The 21,164-nt window shown below is 34.5% G+C and overlaps 1 protein-coding gene across 1 annotated transcript in view; it reads right to left on the bottom strand.

Moving 5' to 3' along the window:
- Positions 1–638: 638 nt before the first annotated feature.
- Positions 639–21,164, bottom strand: part of GRIK2 (glutamate ionotropic receptor kainate type subunit 2) — a 376,312-nt gene continuing 355,786 nt past the window's right edge. The window contains exons 15-16 of the mRNA XM_065632877.1: positions 15,533–15,783; positions 639–803 (exon numbers count right to left, since the gene is read on the bottom strand). Coding sequence (XP_065488949.1) covers positions 639–803; positions 15,533–15,783 — 416 coding nt within the window. The remainder of the gene's footprint in view (positions 804–15,532; positions 15,784–21,164) is intronic.

The following is a 21,164-nucleotide window of genomic DNA, read 5'->3' as shown; positions in this document are numbered from 1 at the left end:
TTTTAATTGTTATTTATTTACTTAGTTCAGTGACATAGACAGTCCAAAAAGCAGATGAGCATCCTCATATTTATCCCTCTATTCATGGCATTCATGTTTCTTCACTTTAACATTTGTCCCATCCAGGAAGCTCATATCGCCTGTCCAGATGGTAGTTTCAGTTTACCAGCAGTTATCAACTCTTCTATACTTGGAAGTTCAAAAGAACATATGGTTTCTTATTCCACTACAGTTCTGAGATATTACTTTTACTAGACTCCTTCCATGGTTAGTATTGTCTTGGACATTTATTCTCCATCTCCTGGCAACCGTTGAACTTCAAAAGGAACCTGTAATTTCTCACTGAGACTGCATTTGAAACCAGCCACAAAACTCACATGGAACATTCATTCATTCAGAATGGTGGAAACCCATGACGAACAGTGTAACCCCGCATAACTTGGTTGATCCATGATGCTTGTGATTCGAGTCTGGCCATTGCAACTGCTGAAATCACAGAGTCTCTAGTTCATAGACACAGCGGCATGAGGTAACTCATTTTATTTTGCACAGGTTGCATATTTCCACAGGAAACATTCTCGCAAGGTTGTTTGGAAAAAAGACGACAGTTTGTGCTTGGGGTATTTGGCTTCCCAGCTCTATGCCATGGTTTCTTTACCCGGCAACCTTCTGTCGTTAAACGTGTGCATGTTGATAACTTCTTCTGTTTTCACAATAACAGGGGCCTGTGGCTTGTGTTTTAGTCGACGCTGACACTTCAGAGACATCCTTAGCTCCTCTACCATGGCACTACAGAAGGACCTCTACAGAGGGACACAGAGGAAGAAGAAGAAAAAAAAACTGTCAGAAATGTTTAGCTGCAAGATCTAGAAGCAGATTCACTCTATTGGCACAGCCTTGTCAGTCCCGAAAGTTTGTTTTATCTCAACCTGGAGCTCATAACAAATTGCTATCTCTTAAATATGCATCACGTAATTATTAAAATGACTTATCAAGGTGTTATGACTCGGTGAAAAATTCACCTTGTCTCCACAATTATTTATCTGGCAGCTACTGACAATGGATGCATATGATACATAAAAATATTTCAAACAGATGTTCTGTTAATATAGATTAGCCTTACAGGGTAGCATCTGGGTGTAACATATATATTAGGTATTCAGTAAAGTATCCTTGACCATATTTCAAAATAATAATTTCATTTCAGAAATAGCTGCCTCTCAACAAAACAACAAGCCTCACTGTAGGAATTTTACTTAATGTTTAAATCCTGTTAAAATACAGGTCCATTACTCAAAAAAAAGAAATCTACCCCATTATTTTTGAGATCTGTATCTTAACACTTCTGCCACTACTAACTATCATTTGTGGGTTATGTATTTGCAAAAAATATTCAGTTTCATCGATCTTTATGAAGAGCATATTACCAGAAAAACCATTTATTAACATGTTTTCATCAAAAGCTAGATCCTCAAAGCCCTTTTCCCATTTTACAGTGCAAGAAATTTGAAAAGTAAAAGAAAAGCTTCCTTATTCTCTCAGGGTGACTGAATTCTCAACTGCTAATACTATGCTGAGCAATTAGCCTCTCCTCCGTGTGAGAATTGGAATATAGATGAATTATGGAAGTAAGGAAGAAGAGTCTCAGTTTTAAAGCGTGTTAATTAACCACTTTTACCACATGTTTTACTGAAATGTTTTCTAGCTAAGGGAGAAATGTATTAACTGAATAACACACCACAGCTCCTGAGATGTTATGACAAGCCTCTGACAATTGCTCTCACCCAAAGCAAATCTGAGGTATAATCTATCCCTTTGCATTTTGCCTTCTTGATAACTAATCTCCAGTCCAGGGAGATGATCTGGAAAAAGGAAAAAAAAAAAAAAAGACAGACCACCTAGAATTACTCTAAATATCATTGTTTGATCTTGTGTGGTTAGTGGTAGATCATCGGTCAACATATAATTGTCTAATTTATCTCCCAAATCAAGAATGCTGCTATATTTGTTAACTGTTACATCTCAATTATTCATAAAAAACTGGAGTTTGGAGATTAGATCCAAAAAATACTGTTCACCTCACCCTACCTAGTTCTTTGGGAGCCTAAATTGAAACTGTGCTTATCAAAATGTGCATTCAGCTTCCAACCTCCAGGGCTGAAGACACTCTGAGCAGTAAGGCACTCAGTTTTCCACATTAAACTTTACAGGTTTGTCATTTGGCAATAGTCAGTAGAAATTTTACTAAACACAGTGGGTGTGCTCTGAAAGCACATAATAAATCAAGTTCATTTAAAAAAGTAGCAACGACTAAAGAAGGGCACATGGCAGACATTACAACATCCTTCTGTGTGGCCATTCATCAGCTGGAGCATTAGAGCTGAATGTCAGACAAATTTGGGAGTGTCAATTCAACAGCATCTTCTGCCAGAGGGGATTTAAGCTTCAATGTCTCAGGAAAGGGCTGTAACCTACAGGCATTAGACCATTTCAAGGTAAAAACACTTGCAGTTTCTACCTACTGATCCTGTTCCACTTTGCATAGAAGCAGTTAACAGAGGCAGAGAGGGAGAAAGGCAGAGGTGGACAATGTGAGTTGTTCTGAAGATTAGGGATTAGAGCATAGAGTGACAAAGGAAAGGCTCCAGTGGCGGTTCCTTTTTCAGTGATGACTTTGATACATTTATGTAAAATTCTGCTTAGTGCAAAAGAGTGCAAACATGAGTTATCTCAGTCATGGCTTAGAACTGAACCTGAATCCCCCAAATCCTGAACAAACACCCTCTTCCCAAATCCTTTGCATGAATGTGAGAATAGTTAGGTGGGAAGGAAAGTGTAATCTTACTCTGGCTGTTATACTCTTTCTTTCCAACCTTCCTTTCTCCTGCTGAGCTTAAATAAAGGAATGACAGCTACTCAACTTATGATAAAAAGAGTTTAGCCACCTACAACTAAGTTTAAATTGTGACTCCAAAGGAGAGGAAGATACATCTTTCTGGTGCAGAGTCAAGGACGAGTCCTTCAAAGGCCAAAGTTCTAGACAAAATTTGTCATTTCTGGCTGACATTTCTGGCTGGAGTGACTTCTGCAATAGGCACTCATTAGCAATCTCTTTTAAAAATGTTCCAGTGCACTGAGTTGACATCCAAGACAGAACTTACGGCTTTCATTGTGTGAATGAGGTGGCTAAAATTTCTAACTGAATGCTCTGAGCTGTAATATGTCAGATCTTCATGCATAAGGTAACTTTGCTTAGCAGGAAACTGTACCTACTTTTTATCCACCTGTATTTTGAAAGAAAATATTCCATTCTCTTAGACTTTCTCCTTTTTTAAGAAAGTACTGTTGCTTAATATCAGAACTGCAGTTATGATTATGAATCTGAAATTAACGCTGAAATCTTTTGAAAGGGCAAATTTAATTTAATATTCCCTAATGGCTAACAGGCTAAATTGGTAAGGCTTGCAGATCTTGGCATTTTCACTATGTGGGGAGCCTAGCACATAACTCAGGAATTTTGCAGGTATGATCCATTAAGATGTAAACGCTGCAACTCTTGGTGTTAAGCCACCTCCATGGCTCTCACCTCTGGAATCAAAGACCTGAGGAACAAATCCTTCTAAATTTAAAAATGATGCATTATCACTTAGCACTTTCAAGATTGTATCCCTTGCCTTTTTTGCCAAGATATCTAACAGGAGTGCCAAAACAGAGTGAATTCTTTTCAAGATGCATCAATCCACCAAAACCTTTCGCAAACATCTGCAAACACTTACCGAAAGATATACACTTTTAGGTAATATCAGTAGGAACAGGATTACAATCAATAGCCAAGAGGTAAGAAGACACATGCACTTGATGCCAACATTCTGAAATATCCTGAAAATGAGATCTCAAGAAAATTGCCAACACATTTTATCTGAGAGTTTTACCTGGATCTGAAAACTTATTAGATGAGAAATGTTGGCTAGACTGATAGACTTTAAATGTCAGTTAACACAATTTTGAGACAGCTGTTTTATCTAGAAAATTCTTCCATTCTGTATTTTCAAATTATTTCGTATAAATTAATTTCATGGACATTTACCCGCATATATTGTGTTTAAAAATATGATTTAATTACTTCATTTACTAAGTTTTTTATGTATGCTATGTATTTTAAAATAATGAATGCCTGAAAACAATAAACAGTATTAGCTCCCAGACAGTACCATTGTTTTGGTAACTGAGCACTCTGAGCACTGCATAACAAAAATATTACATCTCTTTTTTTTTTTAAATTTCAAATTTCATTCACTGAAATAATAATTTATTTTTTTTTTTTAATTAATTAAAGGTTATGTAAAAGTTCACGACCTGGACCATTATTCTTCTTTGGGTTCTATCTGAGAAATATAAGGAAGAATTTTCCCACATATTGCAAAATAATGTTCAAAAAGGTTTACAAAGGATTACTTCGTTTGACTTTTTTAAAAAGAGAAATTATTGTGTTGTTTCAGTTCCAATCTGTGCACAGTCTCAATTTTCTGTGTTAAACTTTGTGTTATTTCACTATTAGAACACAACTTTTGGAAAAACTAACCAGGAAAAAAACTCAAAACAAAAGAAAAACAAACCAGGTGTAGATTTTTTTTTTTTTTTTTAGGTGACAGATCAATGACATTTTCAGATGTGATTTTAGAAAATAAAACCCAATATCTTGATTCTGAACTCAATTGACCACTCAGATTGTTCAGGAAAAACAGAAATACGTTTACTGAAATTATAGGCTATACTTCAAAGCTGCTGTCCATCACAAAATTGAGCACTTTTAGTATATATTATAAGACTTTCCACTTAATTCAAAGAAAATAACCTTTTTGCCTGAATTACCTTCCACTCTGCAGGCATGTTACAAGAATATCAGTTATTATTGATTTTTCACCAAACCTTACAAAATCCTAAACTGTCCTCTTAAATGTTCCAGAAAATAAATGCTGCCTCCAAGTCATCTTAGATACAATTAAATAGTAGAAGAGCTCAAGGAAGGCATACAGTTCTCTAAACATCAGCACAGTTAAGTGCAACTTTTTTTGTTGCAGCAAATCACTATAAAATATTAGAAAAAATAGCTGCATTTCTAACTGGGAGTCGAAGTTTACAAAATAAAATTTTAGTCAGAACTGTAGTTTTCAGCACTTTAACACAAAGCAATTTTGAAAAATCTCATCTCCTTAAGAAAAGTAAAGAAGTAACCGATACATCTTTCATTCTTTGCCACAGCTGACAGCTCATAAATCATGTCAAATCAAGATGATAATTTTGCAAGATATTACCACTGTTTAGAATATATTTAAACAGTTTGTGCATGGCTTTACTGCCTGAGAAAAAAAAGCTATTTTTAGATGTATCTATTAATATGAAAGGCAGGCAATATTCAAACCGTTTTCACTATATTGCTTTATAGGATTTGGAAAGGTAATAAGAAATCATATTAGCATTTGTTAGACACAGAATTATGAGACTATCACCATAGATTTTGTTTTTAACAGCGTAAAAAGAGTAACAGAAAGACAGGAATGGCATGCTTGCACCTCTCTTAACCTTCTGATTTAAGGGTAAAATATTCAATGTGTTTTAAATATAAAAATTTCCAATTGTTTGTTGTTTTATATTTTTCCCCTTTGCAGCAGTTAAAAATAAATTTGACTGTCAACATTCAATAAAAAACTAAAAGATTTATTCAGAAGTTCATTACTTCTAGTCTTTTGTGTCAGATATTATTTGAGGCCTTTTTAAATTTTCTTGAAGGAGTAACAGCACTAATCCTGCATCATTTTGTTATGTTATGGGTCAGTTGTTCTAGCATCTACTAAGATATAGAAATCAAACTGGTTTTTGTCTTCTTGAAGTTAGCTGAGAACAAATGTACAACCCTACCCTGACCCTCCTTCCTAATCAGTTTCTGCTTCCATATGCCACTACTCCAGGGATTTTGAATGTGTATATGGAAAGTCTCACAATCTTAAAGCCCATACACAGAAACATAAATCCTAGCACAATGTTGAATTAGGATAACAAGGACATGAACAATTAATGGAATGAAAATCACTTCAGAAAAAGATAAATCGTATCTCATTGTAGTTGAAGCATTGCCATTTCAAAAGAAGTTAAACTGTACTTGCAATGGTCAGATTTTTAGATTGCTTAGTTTTATACCTAGTCTTAGACATCATGGTTGATCAAAGGTTGTACACATATATATGCATATATATCTATATATATATGATAATGGTTACACTGAAAATATTTTGCCACAGGATTTTCTGATGCAGTACTTTTTCAATCTATATCAAGTATAATGCAAAAGTACACTGCAGACTAAATTCACATCCCAAATATATTCCCAAGTTCAGATTTAGCAATTATTGGGTTTTTTGGCAGAAGCAGAATGAGCAGCCATTTTAGGAAGTTATTTGCAGGCCAAAATGTATGGGGGATCTTATTGCCTACTCAAATAAAGACAATAATTATAAGCAAAATGAAAATTGTAATTCCTTAAATTTAGCTTTGCTTCCTCCGTAGTATCTACAATGTCAAGACCAGTACAGTTGTTCCAGACAGCTTGGTGAGGCATGAGGTGCTTCACCCTCTAACTGAATTGAATGCTGATTGTTTTGGAGACTTTTCTAGCTATTTTATGGAGATGATTAACAAGAATCTGATGGGACTGACCCTTCTTGTAACAAAATAACAGTGAAATAATCTTCTGCAGGCTGAAGTGCTCACTGAGTTTTAGAGTTATATGATGAACTTAGATGACACACAGGATCCTATTGCAGGTCACTTCTAGCATATATTGTTAGTGTCTCCCAGTGGGACAAAAGATTTCAGCTTGCCTTAAATAAATTATGAATTAGTGTCTGAAAAAGCAATTCGGCCACTCCCAAATTCTAAAATTTATCTCCTGACAAAATAAAATGCACTTTGGTGGTTGACAGAGTCTTCTGGTAAAGAAACTCCCAGTTCACTTAAAGTCTTCTGAAAGTATTTAACTTGGTTTCCAGTCTGATTGCATCTTGACAGCTACACTAGCTCCTGTGGCTGACGGGGAACTCCTATCAATGCAGAAGGCTTTTTCAAAGGTCATTTTGTTTAGCTCTGCCAGCAGCCTTTCTGGCCATTGCACTGACCATGATGTTTTTCTGACTCACCTGTGGACCTAGGCTGGGGCAGATGGGATTGCACTTGTGTGGTTCCACTCTTTCCTCTCAGAGAAATCCCAGAGGATGACATAGGGCAATTGCTCATCAGCCCTGAGGGCTTTCTGTCATGCAGGATTCCACAAGGTTTCATCCTGTCATCTCTCCTTTCAACATGTATATGAGGCCACTGAGGAGATAATGAAATAATTTGGGCTGTGGTGTCATCAGCAGGCAGATGATACACAGTCCTACTCTCTTGTCAGATCAGGATGGTGCAATCATTTTGCACTTCCAGTATCTGGCTGAAATAGGGGCATGATGCTTAATCCCAGGGAGACAGGTGCTATGTTCACAAGTAACTGGAAACACTCAGAAGATATCACCTACCCTTAATATTCAGTTCAACCTCTTGTGAAAGAGGCTTACAGTATCAGATTTCTCCAGTTTCCTAAGTTTCGTTCTGGATTTTCAAATTGGATCAGTGGTGATAAGTACTATTTGTCACTTATGTTTCAGTCAGTGGCAATAATTTCTACTAGTGTGAAGTTTGCCACACCAGTGCAGGTCTTCCAGAACATGTTACTGCAGTCTGGTGTCTCTGGACAAGGGCTGCAAATGATTGCCAGGTGTTAATGAGTGCTGATAGCAATTCATAGCACTTCAGCCATGTAGCTGCTGCTGAGCAAAGAAGTAACAGAATATATGGTACCATCTATCTGATTTAGAATTATATACAATGCGGCATTTTATAGGTTCTGTATGTTGCGATCACAGCTGTGCGAGGTATTTCTTTGCCTTTTAGCAGAGATGACCCTGATTGCACTGAAATCAGTCACCTGAGATCTTTCACTCTCAGCCACTGGATGTGAAAGTTCATTCAGTTGTTAAATCATTTTTTATTCTAAATCTAAACTCATTTTCTGTTCATCCAAGGAAGGTCGGGTTTGTTGAGTTTCAGGCATGGTGAAAGGAAGTGATGGTGACAGGTAATTACTCCTTTGGAGTATCAATGTATCTGGATTAAAATACTATATATAGCACCATATAGTTTAATTTGAAAATAAATAGTCTGTTTTACAGTGTTATTTAAGAAAATAAATCCAACCTTTCTTATCTGAGTTGAGCTGTATCTAAACAGCTTTTTAAAAAGTTTGCTGAGCTAAAATCCATGGTACAATATTCACTGTAAAAATTTATGCTAGTTTTATAGTGCAGTGTGAGAGTATAAACTTAATATAAAATTTGGCAAGGCCTCAAATCATATTGAACAGAGAGAGACTATTGGTATTAATTTAATGTCAATGGTTTCTACTGTTTCGGAAACACTAACTATTACAGTCATATGGCACTACATAATATCAGAATGGTTAGCATTCATATCTCTATAATTACATGGTTTCATCTGGCAGTCTAGGATATTTTTTCAATCTAAAAGGCAGCTGGAAGTGCTTGTTGTTACTTTGCTGGCTTATACAAAAGTCAAAGTAATCTAAATCACATGAACTAAATTGTTTGCTACTACACTTTGCTATAGTATAACTGATTAATTCCAAATGTAAACATTAGTATTTATATATTAAAATATTTATATACATGACATGTTAAAGTAATACTTAGGGGAAGACAATGAAAAAATATTATAAAGACATGAATGTTTTATAATCTGACATTTCTTTCCTTGAGAACAAAGTAAAATTTTTTTTTAAGAGGAAATGACAATTACATAATGTAAATGTTTCTTCTCTCTACTAGTGAGTGAAAGTGAGCTGTACTTGCTATAAAATAAACAACATGTAGGGTTTTCCAACATTTTTATACAACTTTAAGCTCTTGTCAAACTTAAAATATTCCATAACTCAGACCTGTAATTTAAGCCCTGATCTTCAACTGATAGTGAGCCTCCTGAAATGATCTTCCTACATTTGTTTTTGTGCAATGATCAGCTATATGTACATTTCTAATCTTTCTGTTCTTTATTTCTTGAATGATACAAATTAAGATATTAAAAATACCTCAGAAGCAAGGTCCGCTACCAAACAGGTATTGGTTGAGCTGCAATCAAAAGTCAAAATAGAGATCTTGTTTTTAATGTTTTATTGTTTGCAAATGGCCTTTAAAATTCCACAGTTAGTTGAATTGCTTTTTCCATTTTTGTCTTTTCATACCTTTTTTTTTTTTTTCTGTGAAAGGTAGAGGATTTTGTGGGTTTGTTTTGGGATTTGGGGGTTTTTGTTTTGTTTTGTTGTTTTTTTGTAACTGTTCCTTCCATCAGAAAATATCCTCTAATATGTACTTTGGTGGTTTCCAAGAGGGCATTTAATTATAATTAATACCTCAACTTCAAGTAATCTGTACACTTACACACACACAAATTAGCCATACAATTCTACACATTGAGATACGGTGCTCAAGGGAGTACAGGATGATAGAAGCTCCGAGTTTTCCAACTGTCTTTTTGCAGAATGCAATGTGCTGGAGTTGGAAAAAATTTTCCTTTTATGAGCTGTCACAGCTGCTGCTGCTTTTCCCAGCCAACATTAAAAATTCTGAGGTTACTCCATTGCAAAATGTGACATGACAATACAGACTACATCACTGACTGTATGTTGTATAAAAGTTTCTTGGGATATAAACCCCAAAGCTTTTACTTCAGTTCACTAAGAATGCCCACATTCTTTTGTTTATTGTAGCCTGAGGAACAAGCTTGTTAACTTTAAAATCTTTTGAACTTGTCTCCCTCTGGAAAGGAAAAAAAAATCTGCAGGCTGGGATTTACTTTGGGGTTGTTCCAAAACTATTACAAATTACTGTCCCAAATATCAAATAGTTCTGATATAAACTATTAGGAATATGCTCTGAACTCCAATAACGCTGACATTACTACTTTTTTCGAGAAAGCGATGAAAAATACTTTAATAAGAATTAATTTAGTAAAACTTGGGAAAAACAAAACAACAACAACAACAAAAAGCAAGCCAAGCAAAAATAAAACAAAACAAAAACAAACCATAAAATAATCTGGTAAGGAAGGGATTCTAAAAATACTTTCATTTTTCATATGAAATTATTGTAGTAATTTTGTTTCACATGGTTGTTAAGATAACAATTTAAACAAAGATGCAAATATTGACTTTCTACATATCCTGCTCATAAAGAAGCATCCACAATATTTCAATACTGATTAACTTCTTCCTGTAAGGCCATTCCACATAGGACAATTTACATGTATGTACTTTGCTCACCTCAATTCTAAAAAGAAGCATTCTAAGACATAATGTTTATTGTCTTGCAGATTGTAGAAGGACCTTGGCAAATAAACTCATGTTAGCCTTTACACTAACTTCATATAAACAAATCAAGAACAGTTAAACTGTATTTGAGAGAAGCACAACCAGGATGTGGTGTCAACAGTGTATGGTTACTGCACAACGGCTTTTTCAGTCAAGCAGCCCTTGGCCCCTTCTTGTCTCTTGGAAAGGACTTGGGTCCATTACATGAATAAAACCAAGATTCAAGATAACTTCTCAAGCCAACGCCACTTTCTCCAATGAAACCATTAACAGGATAGATACAAGGCCAACCATTTGCAAAGGTGACAGCAAGCAATGTTCTATATATTCTTGACACTGCCTTCAGCGATACTGTGAATTTCATCCTAAAGTTTTCAGTGGTGCGCATGTAGTTTCTACCACACAGCTGACACTTATGGTAATATCCAATCACTTGTGAAGGTAGTATCAAAATGGAAATAACCTCTCAGTGAAGACTTTAAAAAAAAAAAAAAGAAGGAAAGGTCAATAAATTCTCAAACTGGGAATCATCAATATATTATGCTAAATATTAATGGTCTTCAAGGTCAATGTTTTCCCCGGCCTTTATAATAATAACATGAGCTATGTAAAACTAAATGTCTGAAATGGACATAAACCCATAACACATTGAAGCATATCAATTATAAAAAAAGGACATAATAATTGTTTTAAATGGCTTTTGTTTCTAGCATTGCTTATTCACTGCCCTCTGAGTGCCTGTTAAAATCAGGGAGCAGGTCATTCACCAGCAAAAGCAATTATAAAATGCAAATGACTGAGCATTTATTGTCAAGATTGGCCAGAGAAAAAAGGACTGCTCCATGACATGTTTCCTAGCAGATGACATAATTACATGTTTGTATTATAAACAATAGGAAAGAATACAACCTTTAGCATTTTTTAGAATATCTGCAATTAAAAAATAGGTGAGCATTGTGACATAAATTCTATTAAAAAGCAACAATTAAATTTCCCTCTGAGATATTAGAAGACACCATCTTGTGTTTACTCTGCAGGAACACAGTCAGGACAGCCTCCAGCCTGTCATCTCCTCCTGACCCTTCCTGCTGTGTCAACTAGAATGACAAAATTCTGCCATAGACAAGGACAACTCTTTGTCATTCGCACTACTTCCTCTGGAAAAAAATCAGTGAGACTATGTACTAGATAGGAGGATAGGGGTTATTTAGCTCAAAATACATCCCAGATAATCACATTACTCATATGTGTGTTTGAGCTAGACAGCAAATTCAGAATTATTGGTAATTGTAGCAAAAGTACACTTAATTTCTAATAAGTTTAAGATATTACCATAACCTAAAATCTCTGCAGCTCAGCACAGTTGCGTGAATTTTTGAGCCAGCTAAGATGAGAAACTTCTGTTCCTAATATCCTTACATTATCAAACCCGAAAACATGGTCTGTGCGTTTTGCAGAAGGTGTTTGAAATTTTTGTGCACAATTTATTTTGGGTAAGAGTCAAACAGTTAAGTCTGTGCCATCTTCAAAGACATAGTTAGCCTCATGTACAGGTCACACTTCAGCATTCAGAATTTCTCGTTCAATAGAATCTGCAGTTGTAAGTAAAAACTGTTTTGTATGTAACACATATGTACATGTATTTATACCTACAGATGTTTAAGTCCAGTCCTACTAACTGCTCATTCATTGTACTTTGTAAGATAAACTATCCAGACTGATCTGTCTCAACTCAATTGTATAGCTGGGAGGTGAATTATTTACCATAGAAAGCCCAATTGTTTTTGTCTTCCTTTGGAAATGTATGTAAAATATAAACCGGTATCCATTTAGTTACTGCTTTCATTGCTTTTGTAATAAATTATAAATTAATAACTATCTCAGAGAGGCTAATTTAACTGATGTTTAGGTTATTATTTAATCATATAACTCCATAAATACTTGTTGGTGTTAGTGTTTCAGTATGCTCTAAGATTTAATCTAGTATTTTGTGTTATAGGAAGTGTATGAACAGATATCCTCTAGTGAAACAAGCAGTTATGCTATGCTGACATGTGCCTCATTTCACATTATTTGAAGTACTTAGTTCAAAATTAATAAAACCTACATCTGCTATTTTTTCAGAGGCAGACTTAGTTCTGACCTGCTGATGGCCCAATGAGTTTTGAATGGCTATATAGAATTGAATCTATGTATTGTTCTTTTCACGTTCATCAGATCTGGACCACCTAGAAGATACTTAGTAAATAAGGACACTAATTTTTCAAGCCAATAAGCCATAGTAAGTGTCAGTGACTGACAGTCTATGATGACATCTCGGCTTATCTTTGCTTTTGAAAGGTGTCAATAAAAGAGGAATTTCTCTGTGTCTGAAAAGTGATGTGGTGGCATGAATTCATCTGTTTCCCAGAAAGAGTACAGCTAGTATCACATGTTTCCTTTGAATTTCTGAGCACATCAGGAGCATGGATTTTCTGAAACACCTTGGTTACAAGATGCAACAGTTGTTTTGCAAATAACACAATTTTGCCTGCTGCTTTTCTGAGACCAATTCCTCTCAAGATTTCACTTCTCTAACTAGGTTCACACCAGCTAATGTGTCTGTTTATTTGCACAATCCAGGAATGGGGTGACATCAAAAATGCTAAAAAAGCATATTTAGATTATACACTTCAAATTGGCATTTCCTCGCCACTGGAAGTGAAACTATATATTTCATATACATTAAAAAGCAGACACACATGTTAATATGCCCATTTATAGCCCAGGATACTACATATATTCAGCAGCTGAGGTTATCTGATATCTTTTGTTTCCTTGGTTGTTAATATCACCTTTGATTTTCCCTGTTTCCAAATATTGACAAGCATTATACAAATGCCGGAATGATGCTCTGATTCTAAAGGGATGAAACGCTAAGTTTTACCAAAATAGATGCCTCCTCTCTCCCTGTGAGACAGTCAAGGCAGCATTACTTGCATGGTTTACTCATCCCAGCAGAGGAGGTGTAGAGACTGGAGACAGATGACAGTACTGCTTATCTTCCCTTTGGCTGCTGCTACTTCCTCTCCTAGGCAAAGGGGATGGGCTACATTTGGAGAGGATGGAAGAAGATGTTCACTGAAGGTTTGTGGGTGCTGGGTGAAGGGTGGGTAAGGAGATGCTGAGGTAGGCCATGTGTAGGGATGCTGGCATCATTTTTCTGTTAAATTAATTCCATAAGTAAAGTTCTACTGAAATTTTACTGGTCTGATATCAGGCTATGTGGTTGTAGTGGCGAGGGGAGGGAATGGAAGAGATTGGAGATAAGGAGGAAAGAGAGGAGAGAGACCTGACTCTTTCAACTGCTTCAGATTCACTCCTAACTTTTTAGAGTGTCTAAATAGTTGATGACAAGACATTTCTGGTACAAGAACTGTTAAAAGGTCAGATATTTCCAGTCATTGCTATCTTTATCCATCATCAATAAACAAAATTTTTAAAAAGCAAATTAAAAAAAAAATAAATAAATAATGATTTAAAAGAAAGAAAAAACCACACACACAAAACCATAGGGTTTAGAGAAACAAGCCCTTCATTAAGAAGTTTCTGTTTGTTTCCTCACACAACTTCTAATGTGCTGTTATTATCACATAAGATATGCATTCACACCCTGCAAAACGCTGAACTCATGTTACAAGAATATCATCAAAACCATCCTATTTTTCTAAGTGAGTGCTTGTTAAAAATCTAGAAAAACTAAAGCAAATTATACCAATGTCTATATTAAATCCATATCCACCTTAGGAATGGATATAAATTATTGAGACTTACATGCGTTACTTTAGTAACTGGTGTCTTTTTCCACACAAATTCATTTCAGAAACATAACACTCTAATAAGTATGTTAGCAGAAAGGAATCAGCCTGTAGTATCATAAAGATGAGGATCTAACTGGTCCTTTAACAATTTAATAAAATGTACCCATGTTCAAACTATGTTTGAGACCTTGTAACCTCATACTGCCTTTGTGTGTATTATAAAAATACTTCTTTAACAATACATTTATAACAGGACATTTGCATACCAAAAGGTTGCCTCAAAAGAAGTGAAAACAAATTGTAAATTTTCCGTGTAATAATTCAAGTTACAAAAACTCACCAGTAGCACCTGGAAAAATACTAATATAAATATAGCTGTTGGATTTACTACTGATTTTATTAAATTAAATTTCTAAATAGAGATAAAGAAATTGTCATAGGTCACAAGTTCCTCTAAAGAAGAAGAAGAAAAAAAGAAAAAGACCTAGTAAAGTCCAGCAGTTTATCTCAAATGAAAATTTGTCATGGCAATAAAATGTGCAGTTCAAGTTCAGATTTAAACATGGGCACATATATTTATAAAGATTTATTTATTAGGCAAAAATTATAATTCCAACTAAGAATTTCACAAGATATTACTAGTGTTGGCACAATTACAGTATTGTTGTTGTATAACTTGCAAGTATAGAACAAGTTAATCCTAGAATTTTCAAAACTGGATCAATTTGAAATTACATGACATCATATCAGTAGTAAACCCACCAAAAAAATCATGTTGGTGTGATCCTTTCCAGATGCTACCAGGACAACTTAGCAGGTATAAAGTTTTGTCAAAAACATTTCTATAGAGAGATTTTAAATTTTGACTTTAAACTACAGTCAGTTTGTCTTTTGAAAACCAGAATTATCTGTAGAAGATTAATTTGTTTCCCATTACAGTTTCGGATTTCTTCTTCATCCATAAAATTAACTGCAGTGAACTTCCAGGAGTAAAAAGCTGTCTTTTCTCAGGCTTGAATAAGAGGAGAAATAGTCACTTGTCCTGAAATCTGGCTACAATTAAACACATTGAAGACAAATTAAAAGCTGGAAATGTAAAACTTTGGGTACTTTTCTGTGATCCTTTGTTATACAACTACTGTAATATCCAATAAACAGTCACTATGCATCACCTACATTTCATTAACAAATGCTTTAAGTACTACTTAAACAGACCATAAACATAAAATAAAATAAAATAGGAAAAGACAATATTTACCTTTTCCAACTGGGCATTTTTTTTTGATTTGTACAAAAACTCCCCCACTGCCACAAAGACAGAAAGCACCAGTCCTGCTGCCAGCACAATGAAGATTCCTCCAATATTTTGAACTCCCAAAGCACTGGCCTCTTTACTTTCCTCCTCTGGGCAGCCATTGCCTCTCCACCATTTCTCTTTCATCATGTGGAGCTTGCCCTCCTCTTGAAGCTGAAGAATTGCTATAGTGATCTTGTCTCTATATGGGGAACCTAAAGAGACCAAAGGGAACGTGTATTGCATGGGGTATATTTTAAGGAAAGTTAGTTATTCCTGCTAGGAATAAAATGTAATATAATGTCACAGGAAAAGCTATATCCTCTATGAGCATAACATTAATCGAAAAGCCATTTATATCTCATCACAGTCTCACTCGTCATATAAATACAAACCCAAACGGACATATACATATAAATATATATGCACAAAACTTGATCCAGCTAGTGTCATCTGTAAGCCAGAAAACTTGATGCAACAAGTCCTGTAACACTTACGACCATGGTCATGCAAACATCTGCATGCCTTGCTATTATATCCAGCTAAATAGTATTCATTTTTCAATTTCCATCAGGCTTTTAATTATTTAATCTAATAGACATAAATCTACAAGCTGTTGCTTCATAGCTTGTTACCCTAAAGGTAATCTAAGGTCTAATACGTAATTAACATTTCATACTATTACTTTATTAAAAGAAGAAATAAAAATTTATGCTTCAGGAGCAACCACAAAAGTCTTAATTTGACAAAATGTCAGGCACCTGAGATACCTTCCAAACATGTATTTACTTAGTAACAGTACTAGCTAGCAATGCATTCAAAAAGATAAGGTTAAGTGTGTGTGGATAACAGGGATGTAAATTTTCATATTTTAATGTATTTCTTTCTCATAATTCAGTATTTTAAAATTTGGCAGCTTTTAAACATTTTAATATTTCAAGAGGCAGTTCAAAGGGTAGTGTCATATCTTTGTATGTCATCTGCTCTCTTTTTCTTTATATAGTTCATAAGGACTTTCCAATGAGTATTTAAAAATCTACATTAATTAATGAATAATGCCAATGGAGGAAGCTTTTCTTTTCTGAATGTTAGTAAGTAAATCACATCAGTTAGAAGTGCTTTCTATGTTACAATTTGTGTAATGTTTAAGGAGAGAACAAAGCCGTCATTTTTCTTCTCCTCCTTTGAAAAAGAGAAACAAAAAATTATTCTACTCTTGGAAAAGATATTTTGTTTTGGAATTTCTTTCAACAACTTACTATTTATTTCTTCATTTTCTTCTTACATATCTAGAGCTTATAATGAGAATAAAGCTAATAGCAAAGGATTGCTGTGCCAGCATGGAAGTAAAACATAGAAAGGACTATTAATTGCAAAACACTCTGGGCTTTTCCTTTATTTCAGAAGAAAAGGTGGGAAAAGCTGGTATTTAAGTTGCAAGAGCTTGTGCTTTTATCATCTATGCTCAGAAAAGAATGATGTTCTGTACTAGGAGCTAAACTGTGTTTACATAGGATAACACAGGAAGCAGAGATAAAGGAAAACAAACTCTTTTCTGTTCTCTTGTGCATGCAGGGGCCTACATTACACCATTTCAGACCATCCCAATTATGCTGAAACTCTGCAAAACCCTGTACTTGACACATTTCTTCAGTCAGATGGAAGGAAAGTGATTAGTCCACAGAGCCTGGGGAAGTGTAAGTGCATCCTATAAACTTTTGGGGATATTTTCAGCATTACACTGCCTATAAATATTTAACAACAACAACTTAGATTCTGAGAAATAAACTTGGATCCAGTTTTAGCCATCTTCTGATCTGACAGGTTACTTTTAATTAAACTGATTTGCATTTCATTTCCACACTTTCTGTTGGTCTAAATATAGACAGCACCGACTGTTCTTCATGTATTATTTATATATTCTAGGGGCCAGATTTGTACACATAGAGTTCTAGTCCATTTGAAGCGCTTAAAAATGAAATAACTGAGGAATTCATAGACAGAAACCATTAAACACAGACTATTCCTAGCTACAATTATAGTTTATGAGGATTGCATTAGAAGCACACAGTTAATAGTGATTCAGTTCAATAGTATTTATATCAGTTACTGTTGGTGATTTGCAAAATTTTACACAAAAAATTGTGGAGTGGACAGAGTACAGGGCCTTTGGTGTTTCTACTGCAATATGAGTATTTTTTATCACTTATTAACTTGTCTTAAAAGTGGTAATCTTGCAAGTAAGAATCAATGTGGGATGATCAGTATTGCATGCTGCTGCAGTTAAATCAAGCACTTAAAATTATAAACCCATGAAAAATCTAGCATTCAATGCTATATTTCTGAATGACTTACAATATTCTAAATTCATTGATCCACATTTTGCAAAGACTAATGAGTACACCCAATAATCTGATATTTGAAAAAAAAAGTCATTTTTAAAGCTCTTTATGCTGATTTGAGTACTTATTAAGAGAACAAAAGAAGCATAGCAAAGATATTATTTCCTAAGGTTTTATTTACTCTTAGATTTTTTTTTGACACAAGCTGGTTTGCAAGTTCCAGCAGTGGAAAATCCACCCAGAACCATTTCAAGTGGCTAAAAGTGTCATGGTCTGGTCTGTGGATGACAAAGTTAGCATACAAAAAGAAGAGAAAATAAATAGAAAATATGGACAAGGCATCCAGACTACAGTCTGGATGTTAAAACTGTTTTCCTTGCCGAAATGAAAAATTTAAGCAAGTAAATGTAAAAGATTTTTAACATTTACTGGTAATTTTCCCTATCACTCCTACCATGACTGAAATATGAATCAAGCCCTTCCATGAGTTGTTATAAAAGGTCATGTCCTGCTTTTACATTTTTTTAGAATCAGAAGTGTATCATTTAAGAGAATTTACTGTTCAAGAGAAAAAATAAAATTAAGTAGAAATTTTTAAACTCCCAGACAATGTATATGAATACATTTGCAAAATAAACACAGTATGAATAAGAGAAATCCAGTGCAGAAATACCCTCTATCAACTGATGAGCTATTCCCATGACAAACTGGGACTGAAGGGCCTACACAACATAATCTGCACATTATTTACTGATCCCTCCCTAGGTGCTGTTTGCAGGAATGAGAATTTCTGCCAGAAGAATTTTAAGACCTTCCATTACATATTATAGACACTTTAGTGGTTTCTTATGATCCACAAACTCAATAAGGGATGCAACAATTTCTATTTGCAGTTACCTGTTTATGAAAATTTAAAATAAAAATTAAAATTTGCATAAAATTCTATTCTCTGAAGCATCTGTACAAAACTGAGATAACAAAGTCTCAGAAATTCTGAAGTTATATGAAGATAAGTTTTCTGTTCTGAAGACACAGTGTATAAAGATTTATGCACATAATGATATGTTTAATCATAAATTATGAACACATAAGCTTTTTATATTGAAACTTCACTGTATACAGATTAGTATGTTGAAATCATGCCAATCTGTCCGGTCTTGAAAATGCTTCCTACTAGACTATAATTTAGTAAAAATCTCCTGCCTGGTTACTATTAGTGTGTTTTATTCATTCCATCAAATACAAAAGGAGTTGGAGCATACTGCAACCTGTAGAACTCAATTTGACCCTAAGTAAATAAAAAGGAATAGCAGCATTCTGCTAACTCCTTCCTTAAGAAAATGGTGAACCAGGAACTTTTTGTTTCATAATTCCAGGTGCATTTTACCAAAAGAAATCACTACAAATTTTGAAAGTTGTTGCCTATGGGACAGTTACATGTTACTTTTGATTTGATAGCAATAAAAATCCATTCTGAACACTCCTACACCACTGATAGTATCTCATCTTTTCTTCCTGTCACTTTTTTCCTTTGTTATTAAAAAACCCAAGACTATTCTACTTATCTTGCAACATTATTTCATACTCTGTGTACTGGGCTTAACCAAAGTACAGGTAGTTAGGAATACACCATCACATTCAAAAACTAGGTACAAAACTTAGATCATCCAGAATTTATTCTAGTACTGAAGTATTTATTGGAAGGAGAAAGCAATATATTACAGGAAAGAGATTAATTTAATATATAGGTGTTGAAGTTGTATGTGAATAGTTTACATTGAACAAAGCAACCAGTTCAAGTTCTAGTTTTGGCAGTTGAAAGGAAGCACTAAACTCAGCCTGGGAATGTTATGGGCTTTTTTCTGTTTTGAGGTTGGTTTTTGGTTGGTTGGTTGGGTTTTTTTGTCAGCATGAGCCTATTCCCATTGTGGTTACACCAGATTGATCTTCCTATCCTAAAGATAGCTTGGGTACATATACATAAACTTCAGTCACCGTCTCACTCCAGTGTAAGTATATCTGACATTTCCATAAGAATGCTGGCTAACACCATTCATACTACTGGGGACAGGTGGAATCATTTAAATCTTGGCATATTGATATTTCTCTGTACTTATCCTATAGCTTAGCCCCATCAAGAATCACAGACTAACACCCCATAATGAAGAGAAGACCAATAAATCAAAAGACCGGACAACAGTTCCTGCAAACTTGACACAAGAGAAGATGCTCCTTTATCCCAAAATTTGGACCTAGTTTAATTGCAAGTAAATGCACAAGGGTCACCAACTAAAAAATAGTAATTTTTTTAAAATGATTTAAAAAACAAAAGCTGCTGATGAAAAGATGTTCTCAGTTGCAAAATCAGCCACTTCATAAGAAGTAACAATTGGACTTCTAGCTCATGGACTGTTAGACTTATGGGCATGAAGAAGCCTTTTTCAAAGTTCTTTAAATTCTCCGCATGTTGTGGACAGTATTGGGAATAAATTATAAAGCTGCAGGTATAATATAAGAAATACTTACAACTTTTATTTAGATGTGTTATACATACATTAGATCTCCCACTCTTGTCTTTCTGATTAAATACATAACTTCAAATGTTTACTGATTTTTACAAATGACGTATCAGGATAAAACATTTATCAGAATGGGTTAATGTTTCTGATGAAAAAAAAAATCACTGTTTTCTGATTGTGATTGTTAACCTCAACACTGCATGCTATATTAAGATTATCATATTGTAAGATTAGACATATTGTAAACATTAAATATTCATTAAGTTGCATTTACTACAATGGAAAATCCTAAGTAGATGTTTACAGCAGTCTAAGCCACTCCATATCTAATTAACACTGCAAATGTTCAAAACAAAATCCAAAACAAAGCTGTTCACTATTCCTTTATATATATATATATATATATATATATATATATATATATTCACCTTAGAGCTACATGTATGACTCGGATCAGTTTAGGTATGTTTCTGGTAAGGGGCAGGAAACATTTTAAATCAGTATTTTCTGCCAAATGTAATCAATACCCTTTCACAAATGATGTGTTCACTAGTTGTTTTCACTTCTGCCGAGTCATAAGCGTTCCTAAATCATGCTAACTTCTGGTTGTTTCTTTATAGAACTCTCATAAATAGTTCATGTAGGTTTATGAAGCTGACACGTAACCAAGAGTGGCCATGTAACTGAGATTTATTTCATGCTGAATTTCTCGTTTCCACCTATAAGTATGCAACA

The sequence above is a fragment of the Caloenas nicobarica genome, chromosome 3 (assembly GCF_036013445.1).
Source record: "Caloenas nicobarica isolate bCalNic1 chromosome 3, bCalNic1.hap1, whole genome shotgun sequence".
In the NCBI taxonomy this organism is placed as follows: Eukaryota; Metazoa; Chordata; class Aves; order Columbiformes; family Columbidae; genus Caloenas; species Caloenas nicobarica.
This window is presented reverse-complemented; position numbering and strand designations above follow the sequence as displayed.